Genomic DNA, 27,062 nt, shown 5'->3' with positions numbered 1-27,062 from the left:
GCATGTAAATAGGAAAAACTGTCATCACTAAGATTAACTAAACAACTTAAAGAACAAAATTTCTAAGTCCATGCTATTATTAGAGAACAGAACTACCAGACTATGAATCACAATTATAAAAAAGGAATTATTACTTACTTTTTCTGATTGATATATAACTTCATCTTTCTTCTGACTCCCAGGGAGCTGCTACACCCAAGGACCACCTCTTTATTTCAAAACAACTTGGTATGAGTAAAATCAGTAACTTTGAAAAGTCTACCAAGAGCTTTACTTTGCACTCTGAGCATCTTTTTCATTACCTACATTGTATAAAATGATTTGTTTTATCCACACCCCCCATCCTCCTTATCTCCACTCCTTCTGAGAAATCTAAGCAGAATCCCAAATCCTACATCTGGAAGCACCAGAAGTCAGATGCTATATAAATCTATTATCCTTGTAAGTATTTTTGGCAATGCCAATGTGATTCGACCATCCTAAACAAGTCACCTGCTAAGCTAAATATTCCACAACTAGTAAGAACTATCAAGTTCTTACTATCAACTATCTTTGCAGACAAAATAAACATTGCAGTATGTAGCATACTTTGTGAATTAAATAATTAGAAGCTGGATGCCAAAGGGCCAAGGTAAAAATAGCTGCATCCACCAGGCTTCCTACATTCTTTATGATGGACTAAAGACATACAGTGAGACTATGGCTAAATGCAAAATTCATTTTAATCCTGTTCATTTAGGCAGAAAATTCTCTTTTAGTTTTAGAGCAAGAAAACTGCATCACTACCGAAAGTCCACTTCATATATTTTGTACATTTAAAAAGAAAACGTGACAAACCAGGATCTGCTGCCTGTCTGGCCTTCAGCCACAGTGCATTGCTGTGGGATTCCCTGAAAAGGAGAGCAAAAGCCTGTGTGGAAGAGAACACACATTGCTGACTGTATTGGGAGAGAAGCTAGAAAAGAAGAGATGCTCTTATGGGAAAGTTCGGGCAGGATTACCAGATTGTTGGAGAGAATTCCATTAAGCAAGTCAGACTCCATTCCTCTATGGGATACAAGATACACACAAAGTCAAACAGATAAATGTGGGACTCTTCTATGTACAGACCAGTGGGAGGATCCAGGCTGGGCCTTCCCTCTGAGTTTGTCTGCCAGGTTTGTCCTATGCTCTCCCCTTTCCATCAAGTTGTTCCCAATTTTTTCTTAGAGATCTGGGTCAGGCTGCACATCCTCAGAAAGCTTTTTCTAACACATCTTGCCTAGGGCTGACTTCAATGTATTTTGTGAGCCCTTACCTGTCTTTATTAATGTGTAACAGATACTATCCAAATCTCCCTAACCTGCTGCTGTTTTCATTCTAGCCCCTGTGTGTCCTGTCTTGAGTAGACTATAATCTTTCCACCATGAGGGATGTATGTCCCTTATCTTCCTACAGTTTGGTACAGTATTTTCACAAATCGGTTATTTAATAAAAGTTGGCAGAATGACTTAGCAAATTATATTCCCACAGGATTAGTTCTGGAAAACCAAGGGGCCCTTGCATAAGAAGTGGAGTTTGGGGAACACTGGAATATGAGTAGAGGAAGACAAAGACAAAGGATTAAACACATTGGGCTTTGTTTCAGATTCTGTGTCTCCTTCTCGCTCTGCCCCTCCCTTGCTCATGCTCTGTCTCTGTCTCAAAAATAAACATTAAAATTAAAAACAACAAAAACAACACATTAGGCTAAGGAGGAAGAGGTAAAGAAGACCGGCATTCACCCAGGATAGGGCAAGGAAAGACCTCTGAACCAAACAGTACAATTTAAGAGCCAAGCAGAGGACAGGAAGCACTGAGGAGATCCAGAAGGAGCAAAGACTAAAGGTCAGAAGAGAATGGTGGCACTTAAACCAAAATGAGAAGAGGGTTTCTAGAAGAAATATGCCAAATGTTGAGCCAAGAGTGAGATAAAGCAAACATTTCTCTGTGTGTGTTTGTGTGTGTGTGCGTGAGAGAGAGAGAGGCGGGTACTTAGGTAGGAGAAAGGTGAATGGGAGAACAGTCCACAGTTACAGCATAACCAAGTTCATCTGCCGGATACAGGAAAATTATTAGGCGAAGGTTTCCCCTAAGCTGACTTCCAGAGCCAAATGCCCTTCCAGGATATTATCTCCAAAACCACATCCAGCTCTCATGATGTGTGATAACTGAAATCCAAGAATTTCTAAGGTCTCCCCCATGGTTAATGTGCCTATTTACATGGTGATACTTCCTGGCACTTCACTTGTCTTTCGAGGTAGTATAAAGACTAATTAGATAAAGTCTCTTAGGAAATCAAAGTTGTCATGGTTGGGGCTCAGTTCTTCCAGTGTCCACTGCTGGCCATTTGGGGCAGCCTTCCCAGAACACCTGACTAATCAATACAAGGATCCAGGAGAGGGCCAGCTTCCCTGTGGAACCCAAAGGATCAGCTGAAGATGTGAGCAGTAGAGGCAGTCTCCTCGTGGAAGCCTTTCCAGGCTTCAGGTAAAGCTTGCTTTCTAGCAATACATACATGGATCCAAAGTGCCCTTGTCTTGGCCAATGTCTGCAGCCAGGGTCACACATGCTGCCTAAAGTACTCCCCATGTCAGGGAAGAAAGAGGAGGAGAAGTGACAGTGCTTTCACTAATCACAAATTCTTTTTTTTAAATATTCTTTTTAAAGTCTATGTTTNTTTAAAGTCTTTTTTTTTTTTTTTTTTTTTTTTTTTGAGAGAGAGAGAGAGAACATGAGCAGAGGAGTAAGAGAGAGAGAAGGAGAGGGAGGATCCCAAGCAGGCTCTGTGATGTTAGCACAGAGCCCAACTCAAGAGCCACAACATCATGACCTGAGCAGAAACCAAGAGTCAGACACTTAACCAACTGAGTCACCCAGGTGCCCCTTTAATCACAAATTCTTAGATTGACTTATTTCTTTGACCATTCATTTTAATGCTCCATACCTGATATTCAAAAATCTAAAATAGACTTTATCCTCCCCCTTTTTTTAATAGAAAAGGAGGAAAGCAATTCAGAATCTATTCCTCTATCACGGGCAAATTACATGTTAAAGCAGTTCTCTGCACCAGATTTTCTTTCCTCCTTTGCAGTGCGTCCTCACTTCCCCAGGAAATCCCCAATTACCATTCCTTCCAAGAGTATATTCCAGAATGTGCCTTGATTTAAAAGGTTCAAAAGGAGGAAGTCCCCCAGTCATTAACGTGTGCTAAGTTATTCATGGTACCATTCTAAATTCTACTAAAAATATGTCAATTAGATGTATGTAGTCTTTGTCCCCAAGAAATGTATAAGCCAATACATGAATTCCTCCTCCCATCCCTGCCCCAACAGTGAGAAAATGGCCCCAGTGGCACCATGTTGGATTCCCACCCTTTGGCTGAGCTCTGGGGCTTCTGCCACTTTACCTCATAGGGGTTTGGTGACCATATTCATCAACTCCAATAAGACACACAGCTTGAAGCTGTGAGTTTCTCATGGAACTAAACTGTGCAAAATCTTAAAACAAGTATATTTCCATCTAATGTTGTTTTATAAAATGTTTCTAGGAAGTTGCTTTGGTTAACAACTTATTAAGTAAAGTACTTTCTATCAGTAATATAACTCAGGGAATTGCTGCAAAATCTATGGAGTTTCAAGACAGTAACACAGCACTTGTCCTAGTCAACGGTATCTTGTGGTTGTTTGCTAACAACAACAGACACTTTCTGTAGTAAGTATCTCTACACTGTGTTCGCTCAGAGAAATATTATCTAAGGAGAGTTGGGTGACACGATTCTTACTGTCCTGGATGTGGACATTAGTTTTCATATCCTGTCCTTGGATTTCTACTCACCTTTGTCTGCTGGTAGTAGTTTACAAATGTCTGTCTGAATAAATAGGGGCCAAGATAGCTAAAAATAAAGAATAAGTGGTAATTTAAGTAAAGATAACATGAATTCAGAATCATTAAGGATCTTTTTCCTAGAATTCCTAAAATCCACTAAGAATTTTGTTCTTTTGGAACAATTTAAACTTTCATTCTGTGTTTGACCTTGTAATTTTCACTCTATGAAATCATGCATACCTATTAGAGTTGGAAATGTCTAGTATTGCAAAAAACAAACAAAACCTTAAGGGAAATAGACAACAGCATTTGCAAGCAGGATTGGGATCATTTTCATAGATCCCTATATCTTAAGGAGAAAAAAAGGCTAAAGCAAATTACTCAAAGGTGAACACTCATATGGCCTTCAGTGTTAAGTACTATTGTTATTATTATCAATAATAAAAACCCTATGTCTATATGAAACCTTGTAGGAAAATCTTGAGCTGCGAGGTGAAAGGTAAAAACATAATGCTAGATTGGAAAAATTATGCCAAAAGGGACAAACATGAAACTTGTCAGTCAGGTCAATGCAAAATGTTAAACTCTACAGCCTGAATATAAAAACTCATGAATAAACAAGAATACTTTATTTTACATCGATGTTCAGTTCAACTTTTGAAAGCATGCTGGATTAACCACTAGAAGATATAAGATCAGTAACTAGTCAAGGAATCCATAATCTTACATAGTGAGCAGTAAAATGTTTATATAAATAAATCAGGCTCTGTGCAAGTTCCTGCAAAGCAGATGCCTGTTGTCTAAATCCAGCTGTAATCTGTGATGTATTCTGGCCTCCTCACTTTAGGAAGAAATCAGGAAATGAAGAGGCAAGTGACACTGGATGGGAAAAACAAAAATACACAGAACCTATACTTAGAAGTTTGGTCATGGTCCAAGTGCCATGATACAGTAATTCCCTAAGAAAAGCCAACCAGACAAATACCCAGCATGAATAACTGAAATACTAGAGCTACGTGGAAGCTCAGTGTGGGGAACTACACTAAGGCTTTTATGCAAATACCCTGGGATCAGGTTCAGCACGCTGGCCTTCGGGTCTCCATGCCTCTCCCGTGTTTTAGAAAGCTCCTTTTAATGGAGCATTACTTTAATCATTAGAAAGTGTTGGGTTTTTTGTTTTGTTTTGTTTAGCTGAACATCAGCCTGAACACCTACTTATGAGAGGTTGTGAGTTGTACAAGCAGGGCCATCCATTATGGTCCCCACTGAGTGGTGCTAGAAGGTCCAGGCAGCCACCTTATTAGGCCTGAAACTGCCTGTCACTGATGCGTTAGACAATGGAGAAAAAGCAGGCTTCACCTGGCTTGGATCTCCTGTATCAGCATAGATAATATGGTTTAGATGTCAGATAAGGTAGTCAATCCTTCTCTGGACTTTTAGATTTCATTTACTCCTAACTTTTCAGAATTAACCTGGAATACCCAATACAAAGTGGTGAAGAAAGTACATTTAAAAAACAACTACCATACAATCTACTACAATCTTTGCTGCATTATAAAAAGGTGTGTGCAGGGGGAGGGGAGAGAATGGTACCACACCTGGGTTAAGTGTCCACTCTGCATGTAGGCTCAGGTCATGATCTCACAGTTCATGAGTTCGAGCTGCAAGTCGGGCTCTACACTGGCAGCTCGAGGTCTGCTTGGGATTCTCTCCCTCCCCCCGCCCCCCTTCATGCTCACACATGTACTTGCACCTGCTCTCTTTCTCTAAAAATAAATAAATAGGGGCGCCTGGGTGGCTTAGTCGGTTAAGCGTCCGAGTTTCGCTTAGGTCATGATCTCGCCGTTTGTGGGTTCGAGCCCCGCGTCGGGCTCTGTGCTGACTGCCAGCTCAGAGCCTGGAGCCTATTTCAGAGTCTGTATCTCCCTCTCTCTCTGACCCTCCCCTGCTCACGCTGTCTCTCTCTCTCCTAGAAATAAATAAAAAATATTTAAAAAATAAATAAATAAAAAATAAAAATAAAAATAAATAAACTTTTTAAAATTTTAGATTAATGTAAAAAGGAGAGGGTGGGGATTTAAAGATACAAGGAGTAGTAGAAAGAGCAATCTGAAACAAGGCAAGAGTAACTCAGGGTGACCCATTAAAAATGTGGTCTAAAGGATCTTTTTAGTGCTTCCCACCTCCCTTTCAACCTTCCTTTTCCCACATGTGGTGCCTGCTTGCCATGCACCTACGAGCTCTCAATTCCTGAGGAAATTTTCTTCGGGGTCCTCTTCCTAAAGGATCTTTTCATAAAGAAAAAGTTAGGTAGGTATATGTTAATAACATGTTATTTTTAGCTAGAAACTAAAGTTTCAATGTAAAAAATGATCCTCTTAGAAATATTTACAGTTTTAGAGAAGGAGCAAATAAGAGTGCAAACTTCCAATACTACAGCAGGCCATTTGGAAAAGCCAAGTAGAATCTGGGAGCAAGAATGTTCTTTCAGTGCCCCCAAAACCACTCCAAACTGGAAGATCAACAAGGCTCTCATTTGTTTTATCTCTAGTAAGATTTCACTTACTAAACACTATCTAGGATATTCAAATTCAACACACTTCATTTTTTTCATGGTGAAATGGAAGAAATTGCCACGGTCTTGTTTTACATCATTGATTATCAACCTGGGGTGACTCTGCCCCCTAGCCTGGGGACTAGTCAACATCTGGAGATATTTACAGTTATCCCAGGGTGGGAGGGAGTAGGGGACAGTTGGTGCTACTGTCATCTAGAGGGTAGAGACTAGGGATGTTGCACAATACTACCCCTACAGCAATGAATTATCCAATCCAAAACGTCAATAGTGCTAAATTTGAGAAAACCTGCTTTATATGAACTGCTATTCAGTTGATATCTAGTGGGTGTAAACATTAATGCCAGTGAAATTACTATACCATGATAAGAGTAAAATTGACCATTATTTGGGAAGACTATTTTCTTAACATTTCTGTAACATCTTAATTCTGGCTTTTAAATTACTTTTTCAAAAGAGTCAATTGAATAAAATGAAGAGGCTTTATATAGTTCATGTAAGTTTTTCTATTTTGGAAATAAGAGTTTTGATTAAAATTGGCATTTCTGAAACTCTAATTGCTAGTTATTGCTGGGGAGAGAAAGAAAAAAATTATTTCCAAGACCAGCCAGATGGGAAGTCTCAAGATAAGAAATTATAAGCCAATGCTCCTATTCCAATCACAAGAAAATTTCTGTTTATACATTTTTAGTTCTGCTTAAAAATTAGCAATATATTTATTCAAATGGTTAGTAAAACTGCTATCAACTAGCTCACTAATTTTTTAACTTTGGGTTTAATTCCCCAAATCTTGTTAGATTATTAATAAGTAGAACAGCAATGCTTATAAGAACACTCTGTATATTAAGGATTCCATAAACTTGAATAGAATCAAAATGGTTTCTGGTATGGCAAAGGATATCTCTTTGTAGATGTATAATCTGCCCATAGAAATATTTAATGTCCATTTTTCAAAACCCATTTCTGATTGAAATGTAATGGATGTTTCAGTTTATATGCCCTGAACCAAAGCATCCCAAATGTCTTCTTGACATCTGTACTTTAGTAACATTCTTAGGACCTGCACACTTTGGTAACTTCTGCTTTTCCACACCTGAAAACTCTAATAACTTTATCACTCCCTTCTCTTCTTCCTTTTTCTGTGATTCCCCATCCCCCCACCCCAAGAAATGTCAGGTGGATGAAGATGACTTGAAGTAGAGGGATGTAAGGAAAAACCATATGGTTCCTTCTGTCATCCATGAGATGGATGGATCCATGAGAAAACTGTGGAAAAGAGGGCAAAGCGAGGACTTTCACTTACTGAAAAGCATCTCAAGCACCTGCAAGGTCTTCCAAAGAGAACAATTTCCAGGCCACTAAAAAAAAAAAAAAAAAAAAAGCCCTTTTTTGAGGGTTTTGTTTTAGGTAGATTTATGGAACGGTTTCTTTTCATTCAAGTCTACTCAAAGCCACTGAGAAAGAACTCCAAATTACGGTACATATCTTACTAGTTGCTTGGATTTGACAAATAAAGCAATCGTCAAAATCAAGGAGTGTGCACTGCTTTCAAAACCCCTATTTGTTTCACACAATATAGCAGTGGGATGGCTAGAGAAATAAATGGCATTACTTAACATAATCACTTAATGTTGTGCAACCAACAGTCAGGTCTCATTGCTTTATCGCTTGCAAAGAGTTTGATGATAATAAAGTTGATTGTTAGTGTGAAGATATAAATTGTTCAGTAGTTAGAATTGTTAATGAAAGGAAAGAAACACAAAAGAGGAAAAATAGGTTTTAGCAGCTCAAATTCATTGCTAATTGCCTGTGCATTCATTATAGGCTGACCAGGGCTAATTATCTAATTAAACTAAAGTTCTGCTGCCTTAGAGGAATTCTCCCGCTATGATGTTGGTTGTCAATTACCTCAGCAGGTCCTGTGGAAATGTGCAGTTAACTCAAGGAGTGTTTTGCTTTTTCCAATAGTAATACATAGCACTCTTGGTGCATAATAATTTATGTTTAGAACTTTTTTAAAGTTTTCCTTAAAAAATACTGTGGAAACTTAGTAATACTTATAAATATTATTTAAGCAAAAGTCTTGTTCATTTTATTCAATGATTTATATTCAGGAAGTGTCTATATAATCTGCTGTACATAGAGACAACACAGGTACAAAGGAGAAGTCAAATATCATTGTATGCATGTTACTGAGTGTTCTTTTCACATGCTGCTTTTAAAAATGCATTTTAAAAGTATCTTTTGTGATGCTCTGCAGTATTTCACAGTATGAAATTATAATACCTATTGTCATGTAATTATAATTTTTAAAATTCATAGTTTTTTTTAAGCTGGAAGGAAAGTGGTAAACCATGGGAACTAAATTCTTCGCTTTATAAATAAGGGAACAGAGGTTCCAAGAAGTGAAATGACCTACCCAAAGTCACACAGTGGGTTCCTAGAACCAGGACAAGAACTGGTATCCTCTCAGGTGTGCTTTCTTCCTTGATTCCACTGTTCCGCTTTTGAATTATACTGTCACTTTTCATGCTTTCTCTAAAATGCTGTAATAGAGCATCTAGTTAGACAAGGTTTTTGGCATTTGTTTCTTTGCTGAGTGACTTTTTAAAAGAAGGCTTATAGCATTTCACTTCTCCAAGGAAATGTATGATACCATACCTATTTATTTCAAATCAGTCAATCAGCCCTGGGATGTGTTTTGTTCCTAGGGAATTTGATCCCCAATTGGTTGGATCATAAACCATCAAGCAATATTTACTATGCATTCTTTGAGAAAGACATTTCCCAAGAAAGTACCATTTCATTCTTGAGTTTTTCCTATCTTCACTTCTCTTAATCCTGGGACAGGATACCTGTTCCCTGCACCAACACAGAACTCTGGAACCTTCTTCCCCTTCCCCTTTTGCAGGCATTTCTCAGGCATGCAGCAGCAATGAACATACAGTTCTTTTCTGCCAAGTTAGAGAAGATGATTTTCCCTTTTACTGCCTCTTGAAGATGAACATCAACTGTTTCACCACTTGTGATTCAAATCCATTAATTAAAATAAATATAAAGTAAAAATCTTTCTTTCAGCCAAGAGGAAAAGGACAGATGGGGAAGCGGAGGAGGTGGAGACAGCTGATGTCTTCTTAGAGGGGGAAAAAGGGAAAGAAAAACAAGAAGCATGAAATTGGGGGGAAAAGTTAATTAAGAGAGGTAAAAGGTGTTTGGATTTAATTTACAGTTCAGAACTATTTTGGTTCTCGTAATTGCACTCCCTCAAGAAGAAGAGGAAAACCTCTCTAATATGAAATTGGTAGGGGAGTGTTCTCTTAAATCACCTCCAAAAATAGTAATACCTGGCCTTTGGCAGTGCTTCAGACTGAGCATAGCAAAAGCTTCTTTATTCATTTTCTTTTATTGCAAAAGCCACACCTCCCCCCCACCCCAACCTTCCCTCTTCATGCTCCTAATTTTTAACTTCTTTCTCCCTTGCCTCCCATTGCCTGAAATACGACACTGGCAAGGAAGAGAAAAAAATGAACCAGTTTTAAGTCCTTCTCCATCTCAGTGCTACATGCAGTGGTCTATAGAAATCACACAGTTAGAAAACNTGTGAAGACTGAAAGTCTAACCTGAACACTAAAAATTCCTGAGGTTAGCATATTTAACTGAACAGCCAATACATCCAAATGATTTGATTTCAGATAACCACAATAAGTTAAATCAGAGTAGAGTGGAGTAGAGTTACTTTTAAGATGTTAGTGGAGATGGAAAGAGCTATGGTGTAATAATGGAAGAGAGTTATGGTGTAATAATTTTAGATAAGTAAAACAAAATACATGGTTTTGTTTTGAATTATCCTTATAAATGTCTCCATCATCCATGTGGAGCCAATGAGATGCTGGAAGGAATCTTAGAGATCATATCCCAGAACCACTAAGAAACTAGGATCTAGTGAGGTCAAGTGATTTGCTCAATCACACACAGTTAGTTAGTTAGTTAGTAGGAAAGCCATGCCTAGAACCAGCTCTTCTGATTTCAAACGTATTCTTTTTTTTTTATAACCTGACACTCATTCATGATAATAGATGAGAAATATGGGCTAACATTTTCTAAGAACTGAAAGGAAAACCACAAAATAAACCCCAAATATTCAAGAGTCTCATGCTCTACCGACTGAGCTAGCCAGGCACATATAAACCCCAAATATTCAAATATAATTAGTATGAATAAGTTAGTCTAAAAGCAGGGAAAAAATTTTAGCAATTTAGTTACCATGTTCTATACTAACATAAAAGACAGATCTAGGAATAAGGCGGCAAGAGCTACTGGGAAAAAAGAAACCTTCCTGCCCGCCTTTAAACAAACAGACAACTGCAGGCTAGGAACTCTGAGCATTTGAGAATGTCAACACTTTTGTGCTCTTCTGACCAAGCGCCAGTATGATCAAAATAGATGGACAAAATGAATCCTGAGAAGGATTTGAGAAAAAAAATCAGAATGTAATTTTTTGTGTGAATTAAGGAAAATAAGTCCTCATAAAGAGGAAGGCCAGGGAAAAAGACAAAATATAAGCCTATTCCCAAAGAATGAAGAGATTAGAGAACTGAGGTGGAGTTAAAAGGGGTGTGTGTGTGTGTGTGTGTGTGTGTATGAGTGTGTGTGTGTGTGCGCGCGCGCGCGCTGGAGGGCTTTTCCAATTCTTTTCATAGCTCCTGATTAATTGAGTAATAATTTAAAAAGAAATTCAGCTCTACTCATGGTTCTGTGTGTCTTGCCCATTCCTAAATTTAATAGTTAGATGTGGACAAGAGGTGAGATTTAAGCTTTGTCAGTCTCACCCATCACTACATCGCTGTGAACTCATGAAAAAAAAAATGTGGAGAGAATACACTTTAAGAAATAGATCGTCAAAGCAACAGTTCATCAGCAAGCCCTGTCAGACCCACCTACACAATAGATTCCTAATCTTTACACTAGTTCTCGTCTTTCCTCTGGATTACAGCTTCCAATCAGAGTTTCTTTGCTGTTACACGCTTCCCCCACCAATCTCTCAGAAATGTAAAATAGATGAGTCATTCTCCTGCCCAAAGATCTCCAAAAGCTCACTTTTAATAAAAGTACTTGTAATAAAATCCACCTCCCCATCATAGGCCTCAAGTCCCCATAACCCGCCTAACCATGGCCTATAAAATATGGCCCTTGCCTACCTCCCCAACTTCATCTCCTTCCAGGAATCTCACAGCCCTTCATTCTTGTCCCCAGTTATACCAAGCTCCTTCCCATTGAGTCCAAGTCATAATATCCCAGACCCTGGTTAACAACCTTACGGCTATTTCCTGGTCTTGGAATGCTCTGACCCCAGACTTTTCCATAGCTGACTCCTTAACATTCAGGAGCAGCTCAAATGTTATCTTCTGATCACCCTGACAACCCAGTTTAAAGTAACACACCATACACACACACACACACAAATATCCCACCTTCCTATCATCCTGTTTTGTCTTCATAAGCTTTATCTCTGTCTGAAACTATGCTGCTCACTGATTTATACTGTGTAATAACCTACACACACACACACGCATGTGCAGGTAAATTCCTTGGGAAAGCAGATATTCCTTGCTGAATCCCCAAAACCTAGCACAATGCCTTGTACCCAGCAGATCCTTACTATTTATCAAATGATACATTCTGTCCATCCCAAACTTTTCCCAAATCTTGTGTCTGCCTTTTATTTCCAGTGTTTGTCCACTGTCACTCCTCCTTTGTTCCTTTTTCTGAACTTCTTTTGATCTTCATTTTACTTGTTCCAACACAAAAGAAAAGAGAACAAGGAGCATAAAAAAGGACACTAATGGTAATAGAAACCTACTCACCCAAAACTACTGGCAGTAGCGCAAAAGGTCAAGTGAAGTGCTTCTTAAGGGCAAAAGCCCTTAGGATTGACCTCATCCATTAGTGCAGCTCTTAAGGACAGCATCAAAAGGAATTATGAAGGTAGCCTGTCTGTAGCCTAAAAAAAAAAAAGTACTATATGCCCTATGGACACTCAGTAGTTCTTAAAACTTTTAATGTGCAAAAGATTCAGATTTAGTAAGTGTAGACAGGACCTAGGTATCTGTACTTTTAACAAATGTCCCTAAGTGATTCTGATACAAGCAGTCTTTGAAAACTTTCAACTCTTTAGCCAAACAGTAATAGCAATGACCGGAAGGATGGTATCACCAGGTAAATAGTTGAACCAATAAAAAGTTTTTATCTCTACCTTGAAGCTGATTCTCAAGTCAAATTCCATCTCAATATATGCTGAGTATTAATTAAACTCATTGGTGTTTACTAACATTTAAATGGTTTTTAACCATTTAAAAACTATAATAATAGCTACTATTATGGGATAGCTACTATGTTCCATATGCTATTATGACATTTCTACACGTGTCTCTTATTATGCCATTTCATAGATGAGATTCAGTTAAATAAGTACAGGTAACTATCAAGAAGTGATAGATTCGAAAATGAAATACATCTATATGTTACTAAAGTCTGAGTCCTATAGAGCCTGTCTATACCTCCCACTAATTATATCTTAATAAAAGCAAAACCAGTAAATAAAAATCCAGATTTGTAAACAAAAACAGGCATTCTTTCTCTTAAATATTCCTCACTTGAGAAAAAGACTGCATGGGATTTCATTACATGCTGAACTTTGACAGTACAATTTAAACACCTTAACAATGGCATGGCAGTCTGAAAAAAAAAATAGAAGTCTAAAACAAATAATCATCCTCTTAATCAAAATCACCAAATACTAAGAACTGCTTCACAATTTACAGATCTACAGTGATTCTCAAACTAGGCTGAAAATTAAGAATCACTTGGGTAGCATCTTAAAAAAAAAATTCTAGGCTTCACATAAGTTCTTCTGAATCATAATCTCTGGCATATGATCTCCAGATCTTTATTTTTATAAAGCTCCCCAAGGGCTTCTGATGAGTAACTAACATTCAGAAGGACTGTTCCCCCAACCCCAACATTTTACAAGTAAATAAATTGAGAACCTAAAAAGGTATGATCCGCCTAAGACATACAACTTGTTACTAGCAACACAGGATGGAAAAAAACAATATCCTAACTCCACATTTAGCACTTTTAATACTAATTCAGGCTTTTTTCCCCCCCTTTGGTAAAACTGTACTTTTTTCTGCACTGATTAGGCCTTATTGATTACTATCCTTGAGAAACTTACACCCTCATCTGCAAACTGGGGTTAATAACAGAATCCACCTCTTAAGAGTTGCTATGGGAATTAAATAGTATAATCCGTTAGGTAATGCACTTAACAGAGTGCCTCACGTATACTAAGTGTTCACTAGATAGCTTACACAGTCCACTGAAAAAGCATGCCTTTCTTAACTGGAGAGGATTTATGGAACCAATCTAATTACAAAATGAGCAAAACCCTCATGTTTAGCTTTGGAAGTCCAAAAGGACTTTAAACTCAAGGTAAGGTGATGGTCAAGAGCGTTCCTGATTCTCGCACACCACTGTTTCTCATAAAATGCCCCAGAATCATCTAGTGTATCAATTTCTACATGACAACCAGCAATCTGTATTTTTTTAAAGGTCCTATTTCCCCTTTCCAACCAGGTGCTTCTTAGGTAAACCATGGTTTAATAACCCTTAGTATAAACAATCCTTGGCCACAACAAATAGCCTCTCGAATCCCAGCAAAACTATCCCGCTCTGTAACCGGAAGAGCAGTGTCATCACACCCTGATGCAAACAACAGCTGGGGACGGCTGTGCAGAGGAATCCTGATCACCAGGGACGGCCTCGACCCTCTCATCTCCCAAGAAACTTGGAAAATTACGAAAGTGCTGTTCCGTAACCCCCGCGGGTAGACAATGGTGCCTAGGTGGCCAAGAAGACATAAAGTTAACTCAAAAGCCTCGTTCCCAAGGGTAGGGGCCAGAGAAGAGCGACCCTGGCTGGCGGAACAGGATGACCGGCGCCAGAAGGTTAACGACCCACTCGCCCCGTTCCTACGGATGGCCAGGAGCCTCCACCACGCCTCAGGCCAACTGCCGGCAGTGCGTCACTCCGGCCTGCTGAGGGTGCCGGGAGTTGTAGTTAACTGGCTACTTCTCTTGCGCCCCAATTCACCTTTCTTCAAATAAGCAAACACCTTGAAACCGTAAAGAAGGCGCTTTATAAGAAACAAATCCAATCCTTCCTTTTCCAGCTGACAAAGGAAACTCAAGAGCTCATCCTAATATCGGACTACAAGTCCCAGCATGCTCTGTAAAACGGCCGCGCTGGCCCAGCCGCCGTCGTAGGTGTGGGCTGCTTGAATGGAACGTCGGGCGTAACGCAAAGCCTTACACCGTCCGCGCGACCGGTACCTGCTCCTCTGGCGTGAGTGCGGCGCGTGGGTCGTGCGCGTGCGCGCNGGGCGCGAGCTGCTGAGGTCGGCGGCAGTGGTGCCGCGCGCCCGTAAGACCGGTAGTTGCGGGGCCTCTAGCTTCGCACCGGCCTGCGGGCAGCCGTGGCGGCCACCGGAGACCGCAAGGGGCGGAGGAAAGCAGGGGGCGGCGGGGGCCAGCCTCGGCACGCAGAGGATCAGCCGGGCATGCCCCGAGACAACATGGCCTCCCTGATCCAACGGATCGCCCGCCAGGCGTGCCTCACCTTCCGGGGCAGCAGGGGCTGCCGCAGCGCTTCCGATCGCGGCGCGGCGCCGGGCGCCGAGGCCCCGATGCCGCAGGGCTTTCCGGAGAACCTGAGCAAGCTGAAGAACCTGCTAACCCAAGTCCGCGCGGAGGACCTGAACATCGCACCGCGCAAGGCCACGCTGCAGCCGTTGCCGCCCAACCTACCACCGGTCACCTACATGCACATCTACGAAACCGACGGCTTCAGCCTCGGCGTGTTCCTGCTCAAGAGCGGCACGTCCATTCCGCTTCACGACCACCCGGGCATGCACGGCATGCTCAAGGTGCTCTACGGCACCGTGCGCATCAGCTGCATGGACAAGCTGGAGGTGGGCGGCGGGCAGCGGCCACGGGCCCCGCCGCCAGAGCAGCAGTTCGAGCCGCCGCTGCAGGCCCGGGAGCGGGACGCCGTGCGGCTGGGCGTGCTGCGCTCGCGGGCGGAGTACACCGAGGCCAGCGGCCCCTGCGTCCTCACCCCGCACCAGGACAACCTGCATCAGATCGACGCTGTGGACGGGCCTGCCGCCTTCCTGGACATCCTGGCCCCGCCCTATGACCCGGACGATGGCCGGGACTGCCACTATTACCGAGTGCTGGAGCCCGTCCGGGACAAGGAGGTCTCCGGCTCGGCCTGTGACCTGCCCCGAGAGGTGTGGCTCCTGGAGACCCCGCAGGCCGATGACTTCTGGTGCGAGGGGGAGCCCTATCCAGGTCCCAAGGTCTTCCCTTGAAGCCGCCAGCGCCTGGTTGCCGTGGGCCGAAGACGTGCCCTGTTCACATCTGGGCCTGGCTGCCCCGCGACCCACCATAAGGGCTCTCTCCCTACCCCCAGGCCTGGGCGTTGGATCTAATGGAATGGGCTGTAGCCGCTTCCTCCGGAGCCGTGGGAAGCGCTGGCCACTGGAGTGCAACCGCGGGGCCGGGTTAAGGGGCGGGGAAGACGGGTAGACTAGGTTGTTTCCTGGCTCTGTCACTGCCATCGGTGTTTTGATTTCGGGGAAGGGGGGCAGGGGACTATCTGAAGCGCTTCCATCCTAAAGCCATAATGAAGATACTCTTTTCTCTGTTCCTTATACTATACAAAATACACTAAATGCCCCCACACCCCCTATCCTGGGTAAATAGGATTTGTTTTCCACCTATGTCCCTTTTACTCCTTGTTATAATTCTAACTTATTGACTGCATGACCCAGTGGTTTGAATTGTTTATAGTTCAAGTCATTGGTAAAAACTAGATTTAAAAAGATGAGCTACTATTTAAATTGAGAATTAGATCTTTTTTCCAGAGTTGGGGTATCACCTCCAAAACATAACTATGCATGTAGAGGACAAGATTTGTTTTCTTTCCTCCTCTTACCCAGTAGCCACATCTGGTTTATTCTGGCAGCATCTACTAAGAAATTCAGCACCTGCATATCTCAGTGACAAATGATCACTTAGAGCTTATCGTCCCCATGAGTCTCCAGATCTGGGAGTTGAGGAGATTTCCTGTTGCAGATTCACCTTTAATGCAAAAACTAATTATCCTCAAATGACTTTTTTTTTTTTTTGGTCTTAGTGCGCTTTAAGAGGTGATAGGTTAACTCTGTATTTTCTAACCAGACGATCCAAAGGAGCTGAATCGCTATGCTTCCAAACAACTGAATGTAAAACACTTCTAGCCAGTTGTTGAATTCCATGCCCCTGTTTACTTCCAGTATTTTCCTGCAAAAATAGAGAAAAATGTTGATGACTGTTTCAAATTCTCAGGAGTTCTAATGTTCCAGAAGGCTGGTGTTCCAGCTGTGTTGTTTTGATGGCAGTGCTCTCCCAACAGTAGCGAGCCAGAGCTTGCTTCATCTGGTGTGGTTTTCTATAGGAAGAGAGAAGGCACACATGATCAAGCCTACAGAATAGAGAATTACCTATACTGCTGGCCATTTTAGGGCCCCAAAACTTGGGACAAAACACTAACCAACCTCTTAAACAGTTGTGCTATCTGTAACTAGTTTTATTTTTGTCCTTTAGGTAAGCTCAGCAACTTTACCTTGTTTACAAATATATTTACACCATTTGCTTCAGGCTATGGAGCACTTTTGTTTCCCTCTTTTTACTATTTATAGGATTCCTTTTTCACAACACTTTTAATAAAAACAAACTGTAGAAATAAACACATTAAAATCTTCCCAGCTGTTGTCTAAGCCCTCTTGATTGACTTGCCCAAATGGCAATCGAGTTCTAAGGTCTGTAATAAACGGAGACTTGCTCTTGGTGGAAAAGTGTTGACCCTGTGGACAAACAGTATGTGCCTTTGCCTCTTTATGCACACTGGGTTAATATGGCCCAGAGTGAAGGAATATTTGTTCCCAATTTTTTAAATAGAATAAGAAGGCAAATTCTTGATTTTTTTTTTTAACAAAAAAGATGTTTATTCAGTGTGAAATGCCACTCCTGCAAAACCTGAAACAGGCATAATGCCAAGCCTTTCCTCCAAGGTTGCTAACATTGTTTTATGGTGGCTTCACCTTATGGTTTAGTTTAATATGCCTTGGGGGCAGTTTGAAACAGTTCATAATGCCATTCAGTTTAAAACTAAATCCTAGATATGCAAATGATTTTCTTAGAAAAATGTTCACAAAATGGGTCTTTTTAATAGCACAGTAACGAATGTGGTTATCAGTCACATACCTGTTCTGAATTATAGCAAAAAGTTGATGAATTTATAAAATTACTGATAATGTGTATGCTATAAAACAACCTAGAATGCATTAAACCAACAAAAACATTCTAGCAATAAAACAGTAAGAAAGGAGGAATTGTTTTTCCAAACTTTATTATGAAAAGTTTTAAAGTCCTCAAGTACAAGCAAGCCGAATGAAAAATAAGGTGCTTTTCAAAAGAACTGAAATTGTTGCAGGCTAAAATAGCAATACGGTATCTTTCTAACTTAGTTTAGTAAGGACAGTGAAACTTGTGGTTCACTAATAAATTGAGTAAATTAATGGTGAGAACAACTTGTTTTAGCCACTAGGGAGAGAATATTACTACAGAGACAAAATGTGGTGCGGCAAACCTGGCACCTCTGCGCATAAACTGTTGGTCGTGACTGACTCCATGTGCTGCTATTGCATTTCCACATATTCCTGCAATATAGACTGTATTCTAGTAATGACTGTGGGGAAAAGCTGTCTTCCCCTCCACAGACTGATGAGCACAATGATACTGATCACTTTTCTGTTGAATAACAAACGCAATAATTGCCTCTCATGAGTGAGAAGTCTGTCTCAATACTTCTTAAGCTTTTTAATTCTCTGGTTATATCAAAAGCCAGTTTTCTTATTGGCGAATATTGTGTACCTACCTACTACTATATGGGAATTTTTTTTTACTAAGCCTAATTCATGTGGTTTGAGGTTACACTAACTGCTGTTTATTAATGAAAATTGTGGGCCCATTTTTAAAGTACTAGTTGTCAACAGAAGTGAGTTCTCTGAACTTTTAAGACGAATACCCCTTAAATTCTTCCAGAATCCACAGCTTGTATTCCTCCTTTTGCATTGTCCCCTTGTAGATGCCTCAGCCTTGACATCTCAGGTAGCCTGTTACTGCTCATTTATTCCAAATGACTTTGTATCGTGCGCAAGCTCTACTGCTCAGTGAAGAAGCAGTATGTCTAAATCAGGGTTCAGCCCATTACTATTCAACTCTAACCTGAGGGCAGTGCCACTCCTGTAATCCTCATCTGAATTCTGAGCACCAGGTTACAAATAGAAGCCAACCACTGATCATTTCAGTGTAATGAAGCATCTACTGTCAAAGAAGGGAATCATTTGTTAAGCCCCGTATAAGATACTGAATCATCAGATCCAGAGAGGTTTACATTTCTGGATTAAAATCAGTGTACTTGTGGAAAATAAAGGCATGTTTGAAATTGTTAAAGAGGTAAATCTTATTTGATTATTGCAAAATGAAAAATACTATGTCTAATTACTTATTAAACATTCATTCTATAAGATTATGTTGTACTGAAAACTGGTAGCTTTCTGCAGATTCCAAAGTCCGAGTAATAGAAACTTAAATAGTCATTTGCTCGTGAGCTTTTTGAAACAGTTTGATTGAAAACACATCTGAAATTAATGCCTAATCATATTATTTTGCTACAACAGAAAATAGTTCCCTTTTGTGTTTAACCTAAGGAAAATAAACTAGTGCAAGAAAACAAAAATACTTTTATCCATGAAGGAAAGAATGAACTTAAATATATCTTGTCTTTTTCTGTAAAGTTTGTTTAATTATAGTTTGGACTGGCAGCATTTTAGGTACTTGATAATGCTGACCATTCTATATATATGTACATACACATATTGGACAGTTAAAATATCATTACAGCCATTTTCAATATATATCAAACAATTTGACTTAATTTCATTAGTAGTTGATATTTAAATACACTCATGAATAATTGAAAACCTTATTTAGTTTAATAGACCTACTTTTAATACTCAGTGAACCATCCCAAATGCATTATGATCTTTAAGCAGTTACTCTTCAGAAGTTTATTTTTGAACAGGTTTGCCATCAGAAATACTGTTCAGTACGGCAAATTGAATATAAGAAGGATCAGACTTAGCTTTAAATACTTTATATCTTAAGCAAAGTAAAAAATGAAACACCTGCATGAAAGCACCGTGAATGTTTCAAGCTGAAAGTGAAATGTGATGAAAGATTGACCTAACATATTAAAAATCAAGAAGTAAAAGCCACCAAGTTGTCTCTGAAAAAACACAAAGATATGTTCCTCATGTATGCCACTTCACCAAGCCCACCTCAAAGTGAAAGCGATCATGTAATCAATTTGACTATCATCAAAATATATTTAATTAAGATTAACTTATTCTTTTAAAAATGACTTCTTAAAAAGCTTTTTTAGTCCTGTTTTGTGAACAATTGTTTACATTATCTTGATTGAAGTTGTTCCGAAATTTAAGTTGGCAGGACAAATTACTATATTTTAATATAATGAAGGTTTGGTAGAAGGGGAGTATTCATTAGGACACATAATTAGCAAAATATGGCATTTTTGTATATATGTTTTAACAAAATTAGCCAAGCAAAGATGATAATGAGCTGACAAGCTAGGAAATACAAATCTAATGAAATAATACCAGTCAGTAGAACAATCTGGTAGTGAGGTTTAGAAAATTTCTATTTAGTAACCAAAAGAGGTATTCTGCATCTTTGAAATACAGAAAGAGAGGGAATAAAAGGATTTAATTACCTCCACAAGTTAGATCTCAAAATTCCAGCCCTGTGAAGAGCAAAAAGTTTTTGCTGTCTGCTGTTCTAAAATACAGGCCAATTACTGACCACATATAAAGGAGGCTGACGGTGGCAAAGGACAAACAGATATAGCTGAAGGGTGGGTGCTCCAACATGTTATATTCGTGAGGATCCAGAAACAGTGGGTGAACTTCAATGATACTGAGGCCCAATTTTAGAATAAAGGTAACTTCACATAGACCCAATCCATTTGCTTTGTATGACAGATACCTCTTTTTTGCTGAACTTTGTATTTTAAAATCGCTACAAAAGGCTTGCAGTAAAATGAACCCTATATTCTTTTGCAAACCATTATCCGGTACAATGGAGAACCATATTTGCCTATTTGATTCAGAATGTCTTTCCTTGAGATTTTCTTAGGCTGATGTGCAACTATTTTATCTAATGAGCTGGGTATCTTGATAGTCTCTAGGCCCACCAAATGTACGGCAGATATGGTGATCCTTCCAAATAGGGGTAACCAGGGAGAGAACACTAGAGAGAAATGAGTCCTGGGGTAATTCCTTTGGCAACCCATGAATGCTGTTTTCAGCAGTGTCTGAGTGCATTTTTGATCTGAAGAGGCGATAGCGTTTTTCAAAAAGTTTTCTGTGGTCATGAGACTAATCCTGGAACCTAAAAGTCATTTCCAGCTTGACCACGCCACCACACTTTCCACAAAGCCACATCTCGTCTGAGTTCCTGGCCTTGGTCAGAGTTCTGAAAGCAGCCACAAATGTGTAGTCTCCGAGTGGGCACTTGTTTGTAAGTATTTATTTTCCGGAGCCCACTCAGGAGGCGAGAGAAGCTATAGGCTGTTAGAGAGGACGGAACAATGAGTCAAAACAACGCCTCCCCACTTTTACACTAATGCATGGGGGAAATCCCCGGAACACTAGCGTTTGATTATGAATGGAGATTGCTTTGGAGGGGAGAGGGCTGGTGTTGAAAGGCCAGCAAAGAAAACTTGGGAGATCCTGGCTTGGTCAAAGCACTAAAACCCACTGGGTAACTACTGAATTCCCACCAAGTAAATCTTTCATCAATGATTTCTGCAGCAAAAATATTGTTGAAAAGTATTTATTTACACTATAGTCATAAACCATCCATTATCTGAACTTCAGTTAGTGGTTTTGCGTTAGAATAAATCATTTCTAGTTCCACAACTATTAAGAGCTAATAACCAAACAAGTCAGCTCCAGTAATATTATTTACATTCTTATCTGCAATTCGACTACAAAGGTAACACTTTTAAGTCACAAAACAGAGCATACAAAAATATACTTTCTAAAAAAAAATCCAAATATTAATAGGCAGAAATATACAGCCAGACTAAACCCAGGGAGTGATTTTTTTTTCCATAGTAAGGCAACCCATTTACATGCAGACCCTGTAACATTGTCTACATCACACAAGGCACCAAGGACACTTCCAACACAACTGCATGCATCCTAGTTTCAGAGAATATATGTACATCCCCCTTTAAATAAGTTAACCTCTGACTCATTTCAAGAGATCATAAATGCTTTACTTTTTTTCCGAAGGTTCAGAACTTGGAGAACAGTGCACATCAAAAATACACAAAATCTGAGTGGATATACACTGAAAAAATAGTCTTTACACTTCTCAAACAACTCAAAAAGGAGCAGATATTGCTATGTCCCTCCCATCACATTGCACTTCCGTTCTCTGAGTTTATAATACATATTGCTTAAAGGGTTGGAACGACTAGATAAGCTTTGATTCACTGTTCTAGGGCCACAGAATGCAGCATAAAGGCCATGCTTTATTCACTGTACAGCATCCTCAAATCAGTCCCAAGCCATAAAGTGCACATCAGCTTTGCTTCTTTTTGCTGCCCTCACCTGAAGGGATCAGCATCTCCCAACCTACTATTGTAGAAAAAGTCTCAAATCAACTCTGACATCCAGAGTCAAAAACCTGTAATGGGACAAGATACGAGAGAAGGGAAGCAAAACCTAGTCAAACAACCCTTTAAAGCAGGATCAGGCCTCAGCCCTCTAGGCCAGGGACCCCATCTAACACCCTTCTGCACCTCCCCGTTATCTTAGGGTGATAGTCAACTCACCTAAGAGACACTAGCATGGGCTAAGTTTTAGGAAGGACCTGTTTCTAAGTGGAAAGGGGGCAGTGCTGGGCTTCACCAAGGCCCTTCGCCCAGGAAGGGGGAGAGGGGCAGGAAAGGGTGGTAGTGTTTGTTGTGCAGCTGGAGTGGACCAGTGGACGAAGGGCCTCCGGGGCCTCAAGGAGCTGGTGTCTCAGCCTGAGTCTCATCTCAAGGTGTCCGGGTCCGAGAAGAGCAAGGGGCGAGGGACCCGCCACCGATAGTGCTGCTGTTGCTGCTGCACAGGGGCCCCCCCGCCTGCGTGCCTCCGGTGCAAGAGGTCGTGGAGGCAGCCGGCACTGATGAGGAGGGTGCGCTGCTTTTGCGCTCCTTCTGTCTCAGGTGGATCTTGGTGTGGCGCTTCCTCTCATCACTCCGGGCGAACTTGCGGCCGCAGTAATCACAGGCAAAGGGCTTCTCGCCAGTGTGGGTGCGGATGTGGGTAGTGAGATGGTCACTGCGGCTGAAGTTGCGCATGCAAATCCGACACTGGAAGGGTTTGTGGCCCGTGTGAATGCGGATGTGTCGGGTCAGCTCATCAGAGCGGGAGAAGCGCCGGTCACAGCCTTCTGCTGGGCATGGATAGGGCCTCTCGTGCACTGGGGTCTTGCTAGGCCTGTTCGGGTACTTGCGAGGCCTCAGAATGGGCCGCAGCGGCAGGTGGTGTGGGTTATAGGCAGCGGCAGCGGCTGCGGCCGAGCTGCTGCCAGGCAGCCGGGGTCCCTCACTGCCTCCACTGGCCCCTGGCCCTGTGGCCCCAGCACTGGGACCCGCCAGGGTAAAGTTGCGAATGGTGGAGAGTGGAGTGAGTGGAGGAGGGACTCGCAAGGAGTCCAGAGGGCAGGGAAAGGGTTTGCGGTCTGGGCCAGCTGTACCATGTAGGTCTCTCTGGCACTGTGATGGGAAGAATCCAGGATAGTCGGGGATCATGGGAAAGAGACCCGGGTCCGTGGCTGGCTTAGGGGAGGGGTAGGAAGGGGGTGGTGGGTAAGCCAGAGAGGAAGAAGTGGAGGTGGTGGGTGCTGAGAGGAATGCCGAGGGGTCCTGGTAGAGGTCTGCTGCACAGCCAGAATAGGGAGGTGGTGGTGGTGGAGAGTAGAGGTGGTCCAGGTCAGGCTGGGTCTGAGACATGGTGCACACCCCCAGGGGTCCTGTGGCCAGTGGATTGGGGGAGGCAGAGGTGACGCTGGATGAGGCTGTGGTCGAAGCTGGGGAGGTAACCCCTTGCAGGATGCCTGCACTCACAATATTGATGATGCCTTCTGGGTAGCAGCTGGCACCAGGGTACTGGGGGTCAATGGAGAACTTGCCCATGTACGTGAAGGTCTGATTTCTAGGTGCAGAGACAGGAGCAAAGCTGCTGGGATATGGGAGATCCAAGGACCTCTTCTCTCCAGTCATGTCAATGTTGATCATGCCATCTGGGGAGGGAAACAAAGAATGGAGGTGGAGCAATGAGAATGCAGCCCAGAATCCCTTCTGGTCCACTCTCACACAGGTCCATTCCCACGGCCCAGGATCCTACCATAATAGAGCTGGGGCAGAGTCCAACAGGTGGGAAAACGGCCGCCCGGGGACAGTAAGAAGGTAGCCCAGGATCACACTGTGGCAGCCAGTGACAGTCTGGGACTCAAACTACCTCCAGAAAAGCAGGATGAGATACTCCCAACCCCCCCTCCCCACCACACACACACATAACCATCTGTGGCTCTCCTCCCCAATAAAAACACCCAATAATAGCAACAACAATATTAAAAATTCCCCATCTGCCTGGAACTTCTCTCCCTCTCCTTTGCCTGGGGGTTCCACGGGTGGGGTTCCAGGACACACACTAACCAGGAGGCTGATCCCAGCCAATGCTGCCCGAGAAGGGAGGCTGAGAAAGAGATCAGAGATTTCCTGGATGCTCCCCATCCCTGGTGCCTTCCGTCCCTCCCTCTCCCGCTGCGCTACAGCTGACGGCTGCTGGAGGGTATGCGGCGCTGCAGTGGAAGGAATCTGTAGGTTTCCTTTCCCTTCCAACCTTCCCGGCTATGCCCAACACCCGCACGCCCCAACCCGAGGCCGGTGGCGGAGCTTCGAGAAAGGAGCGGGGGCCGCGGGAGACCACTTTCCACCGCATCGCCAAGGAAACCGGCGGCGCCGGTGCCCCCGCGGGCCTCCTTCGCCACCCGGGTCCGCTTCCCGCCGTGGCCCGCCCTCCACACCCTCCTCCTCCTTGCCGCCTCGCCAACCCCCTCAACTTNCTCCGCCGCTCGGCTCTCCAGCTCTCCTCCGGAGCGCCGAACTTTCCCATCACTTTTTCCCTGCCCCGGGAGAGGGAAGGCCGGGGTTCCGCCGGCCCACGGGCCCGCCCAAGCCCCGAAGCCTGGCGGGGCACCTCTTCTACTCTCATCCCTGAGCCCGCCGGGGGCTGGGCGCGCCGCGGCGCACGCACGCCTGCTCGCTGACGACCCGGTGCATCTGCCCGCGCGCCCCGCTCCAGCGATCCGGTGCTTGCCCCCGCGGGCTCCTCCTGCACCCGGCTCAGACAACACCGTCCACCTCGCACCCAACCCTCTCCAAGTCCTGCACACGCATCGCACCCCAGCCACCACCTCCGAGCCGCGTGGGTCCCGGCCCGCGAAGGGGACATGCGGCTTACCTCCGGCCACTCCGTTCATCTGGTCAAAGGGGCCTCCCAGGTCGGCATTGGGGAAGATGGTCACCGACGTGGCGGCGAGGTCCTCCACAGGGTAGATGTTGTCAGACAGCTGGTGCACAAAACCACTGAGAGTTACTGGGATTTTGTCTACAGCCTTGGCGGTCATCATTTGCTCCTCGCACAACCTGGAGACCCAACTCCCTCTCTACCTGGAGTGTCAGAGAAGCCGTTTTGGAGAGGGATTGGACTGAGTCTAAGTTGGTACCTCCTTTTGCCCTCCACACTTAAAAGCAACCACAAAAAAAATAAAAATCCAACAGAAATAAAACTAGCAAAACAAGTTGCTGTTTTTTCTAAGAAAGAAGAAAAATGACTATTTGCCACTGACTCTTCTCCTGTGTTCCGGCTGGGAAGCCAGGAGTTGCTGGTGTAGTGTTATTATAACAGTCAGTGTGTCCCCTCGCCGAGCTATTAATCAATTGCTGCTCTCTCGGTTAGACGGAAAGTGTTGCTGTAAGTATTTATGGGCAGGTTCTCAATGCCCGTGACGTCGCTGCCCATATATGGACTGAGGAACAGGGCTGGGCCAGGCGGCTTCTTGCCGTCACATGGCCGATTTGCATACGGGCTCGGCAGCGCGGACTCCGCCGGGCTCGCTACTCCCGGCTCTCAGACCGCGGGGACTCGCGGGGTCCAGGGCGCGCGGCCTGAGCCGCAGTCCAGGTGCGGGGCGCAGGGTCCAGCGGGGAGCGGGGCGCCCCGCGAGTCCAGCTCGGGCCACGCGGGAAGAGCGTGCGGGTCCTCGCTGCGGCGCTGCCTCCCGGAGCGGGGAGGAATTCCGGTTCTCGGGGGCTTTCCAAAAAAGGCGAAGATCCGGTGCCGGCGGCTCCGCCTCCCCAGCCCTTGTTTGGGAGCCATTCCGGAAAATTAAACTTCGGAAAGAAACCGAGCGGAGCCGAGACACTACAGTCAANTGATCTATTTATACAGGAGCGAAAACGGAACAGATTTGGGGTTGTTTGTTTGTTTAAGTATTTCGGGCACCTTGGGGGTTGGGGGGTAGACCCTAGGAGGAGCAGAATAACTGCGGCGAGCTTCGAGAGAAATCCTCAGCCGGAGACACCCCCCTTCCTCTGCCCGCGCGCTCCCCGCCCCCCTTCAGCTGCTGCACTGAGCGGGCGCCCTTCCCGGCGCGTCTGGGCGGTCGGCTGTGTGGGGGCGTCCAGATGGAGGCTTGGACACTCACCCTGCCCCGCCACGCACACGCGCACACACACACACTGTTACACTCACACACGCTCCACTTCCGCTACACACACTCCCGCCCCCGCTGCCTTCTTCACACACCCACTCGCACACCTTACGCTACACACCTCCCTGTTGACAGCGCGCCGGGGCGCCTGCCTCGCCGACCAAGTGCTCACCCTGCCGAGCGGGCGCAGGGGCTTGCGGGACAGGATGCTCTGCCCAGACCCCCCGCCTCACCTTCTCCGGCCGTACCGGCCTCCACGGCTAGAGCCTACACTCTCGGGGGGTGCGTCCTGACCTCACCCGAGCCCTACTCCACAACACGCACATTTGGAAGAATCTTCTTGGTTTCCCTCGCCAAGAGCCACCTCAGTGAGCTCAGCGAGGTCCTGAGTGACAGCAAACAGGGTCGCTAATGCCAACTTCGAGCCGCCATCACCCCACAGGCGTTTCCCTTTTCGAGTAAAAAAACAAACAACAACAATAACAAAAACACTGACCCCTATGGAAACCTTTCTGGTTAGTTCTCAAAGCAATTTTGTAAAAACTTTTCAGAGGTCCAGCCAGCGGTGGGTTCTGGCTCGCTGCACGCCCTGCCCCTGCCTCCTGGCCCGCAGCCGGAGCGCT

At 43.6% G+C, this 27,062-nt stretch overlaps 3 protein-coding genes across 4 annotated transcripts in view; 1 reads left to right on the top strand and 2 right to left on the bottom strand.

The window, feature by feature from the left end:
• The window catches only part of LOC144243445 (uncharacterized), a 104,624-nt gene extending 89,383 nt beyond the window's left edge, over positions 1-15,241 (bottom strand). The window contains exons 1-2 of the mRNA XM_077778500.1: positions 15,098-15,241; positions 7,725-7,779 (exon numbers count right to left, since the gene is read on the bottom strand). Coding sequence (XP_077634626.1) covers positions 7,725-7,779; positions 15,098-15,241 — 199 coding nt within the window. The remainder of the gene's footprint in view (positions 1-7,724; positions 7,780-15,097) is intronic.
• ADO (2-aminoethanethiol dioxygenase) lies at positions 14,866-19,038 on the top strand. The gene has a single exon (XM_077778534.1). It carries the CDS (start codon positions 15,039-15,041, stop codon positions 15,849-15,851), a length of 813 nt encoding a protein of 270 aa, XP_077634660.1. The 5' UTR covers positions 14,866-15,038; the 3' UTR covers positions 15,852-19,038.
• A 2,538-nt stretch (positions 19,039-21,576) lies between these two features.
• EGR2 (early growth response 2) lies at positions 21,577-25,639 on the bottom strand. 2 transcript variants are annotated; one of them, XM_077778568.1, is made up of 3 exons: positions 25,397-25,464; positions 25,188-25,296; positions 21,577-23,964 (listed from the first exon to the last, which is right to left on the bottom strand). In XM_077778568.1, exons 2-3 carry the CDS (start codon positions 25,204-25,206, stop codon positions 22,715-22,717), a joined length of 1,269 nt encoding a protein of 422 aa, XP_077634694.1. In that variant the 5' UTR covers positions 25,207-25,296; positions 25,397-25,464; the 3' UTR covers positions 21,577-22,714. The 2 variants fall into 2 exon arrangements, with proteins under 2 accessions (XP_077634694.1, XP_077634693.1); XM_077778567.1 differs by having other exon boundaries at positions 25,188-25,639.
• Between the last annotated feature and the right edge of the window lie 1,423 nt (positions 25,640-27,062).

This window comes from Crocuta crocuta, unplaced genomic scaffold (assembly GCF_008692635.1).
Source record: "Crocuta crocuta isolate KB4526 unplaced genomic scaffold, BGI_CrCroc_1.0 scaffold167, whole genome shotgun sequence".
Classification (NCBI taxonomy): Eukaryota; Metazoa; Chordata; class Mammalia; order Carnivora; family Hyaenidae; genus Crocuta; species Crocuta crocuta.
Note: the sequence above shows the minus strand (reverse complement) of the source record. Positions and strands in the feature narration are given on the sequence as shown.

What these genes read in the sequence shown, in the direction of transcription:
- EGR2 (XM_077778567.1), bottom strand. Translation starts at nt 25,356, where the DNA reads ATGATGACCGCCAAGGCTGTAGACAAAATCCCAGTAACTCTCAGTGGT. An exon ending in GATGAACGGAGTGGCCGGAG is followed by an intron (nt 23,965 to 25,187) that starts GTAAGCCGCATG and finishes TTCCCTCCCCAG; the next exon opens with ATGGCATGATCAACATTGAC.
- ADO (XM_077778534.1), top strand. Translation starts at nt 15,039, where the DNA reads ATGCCCCGAGACAACATGGCCTCCCTGATCCAACGGATCGCCCGCCAG.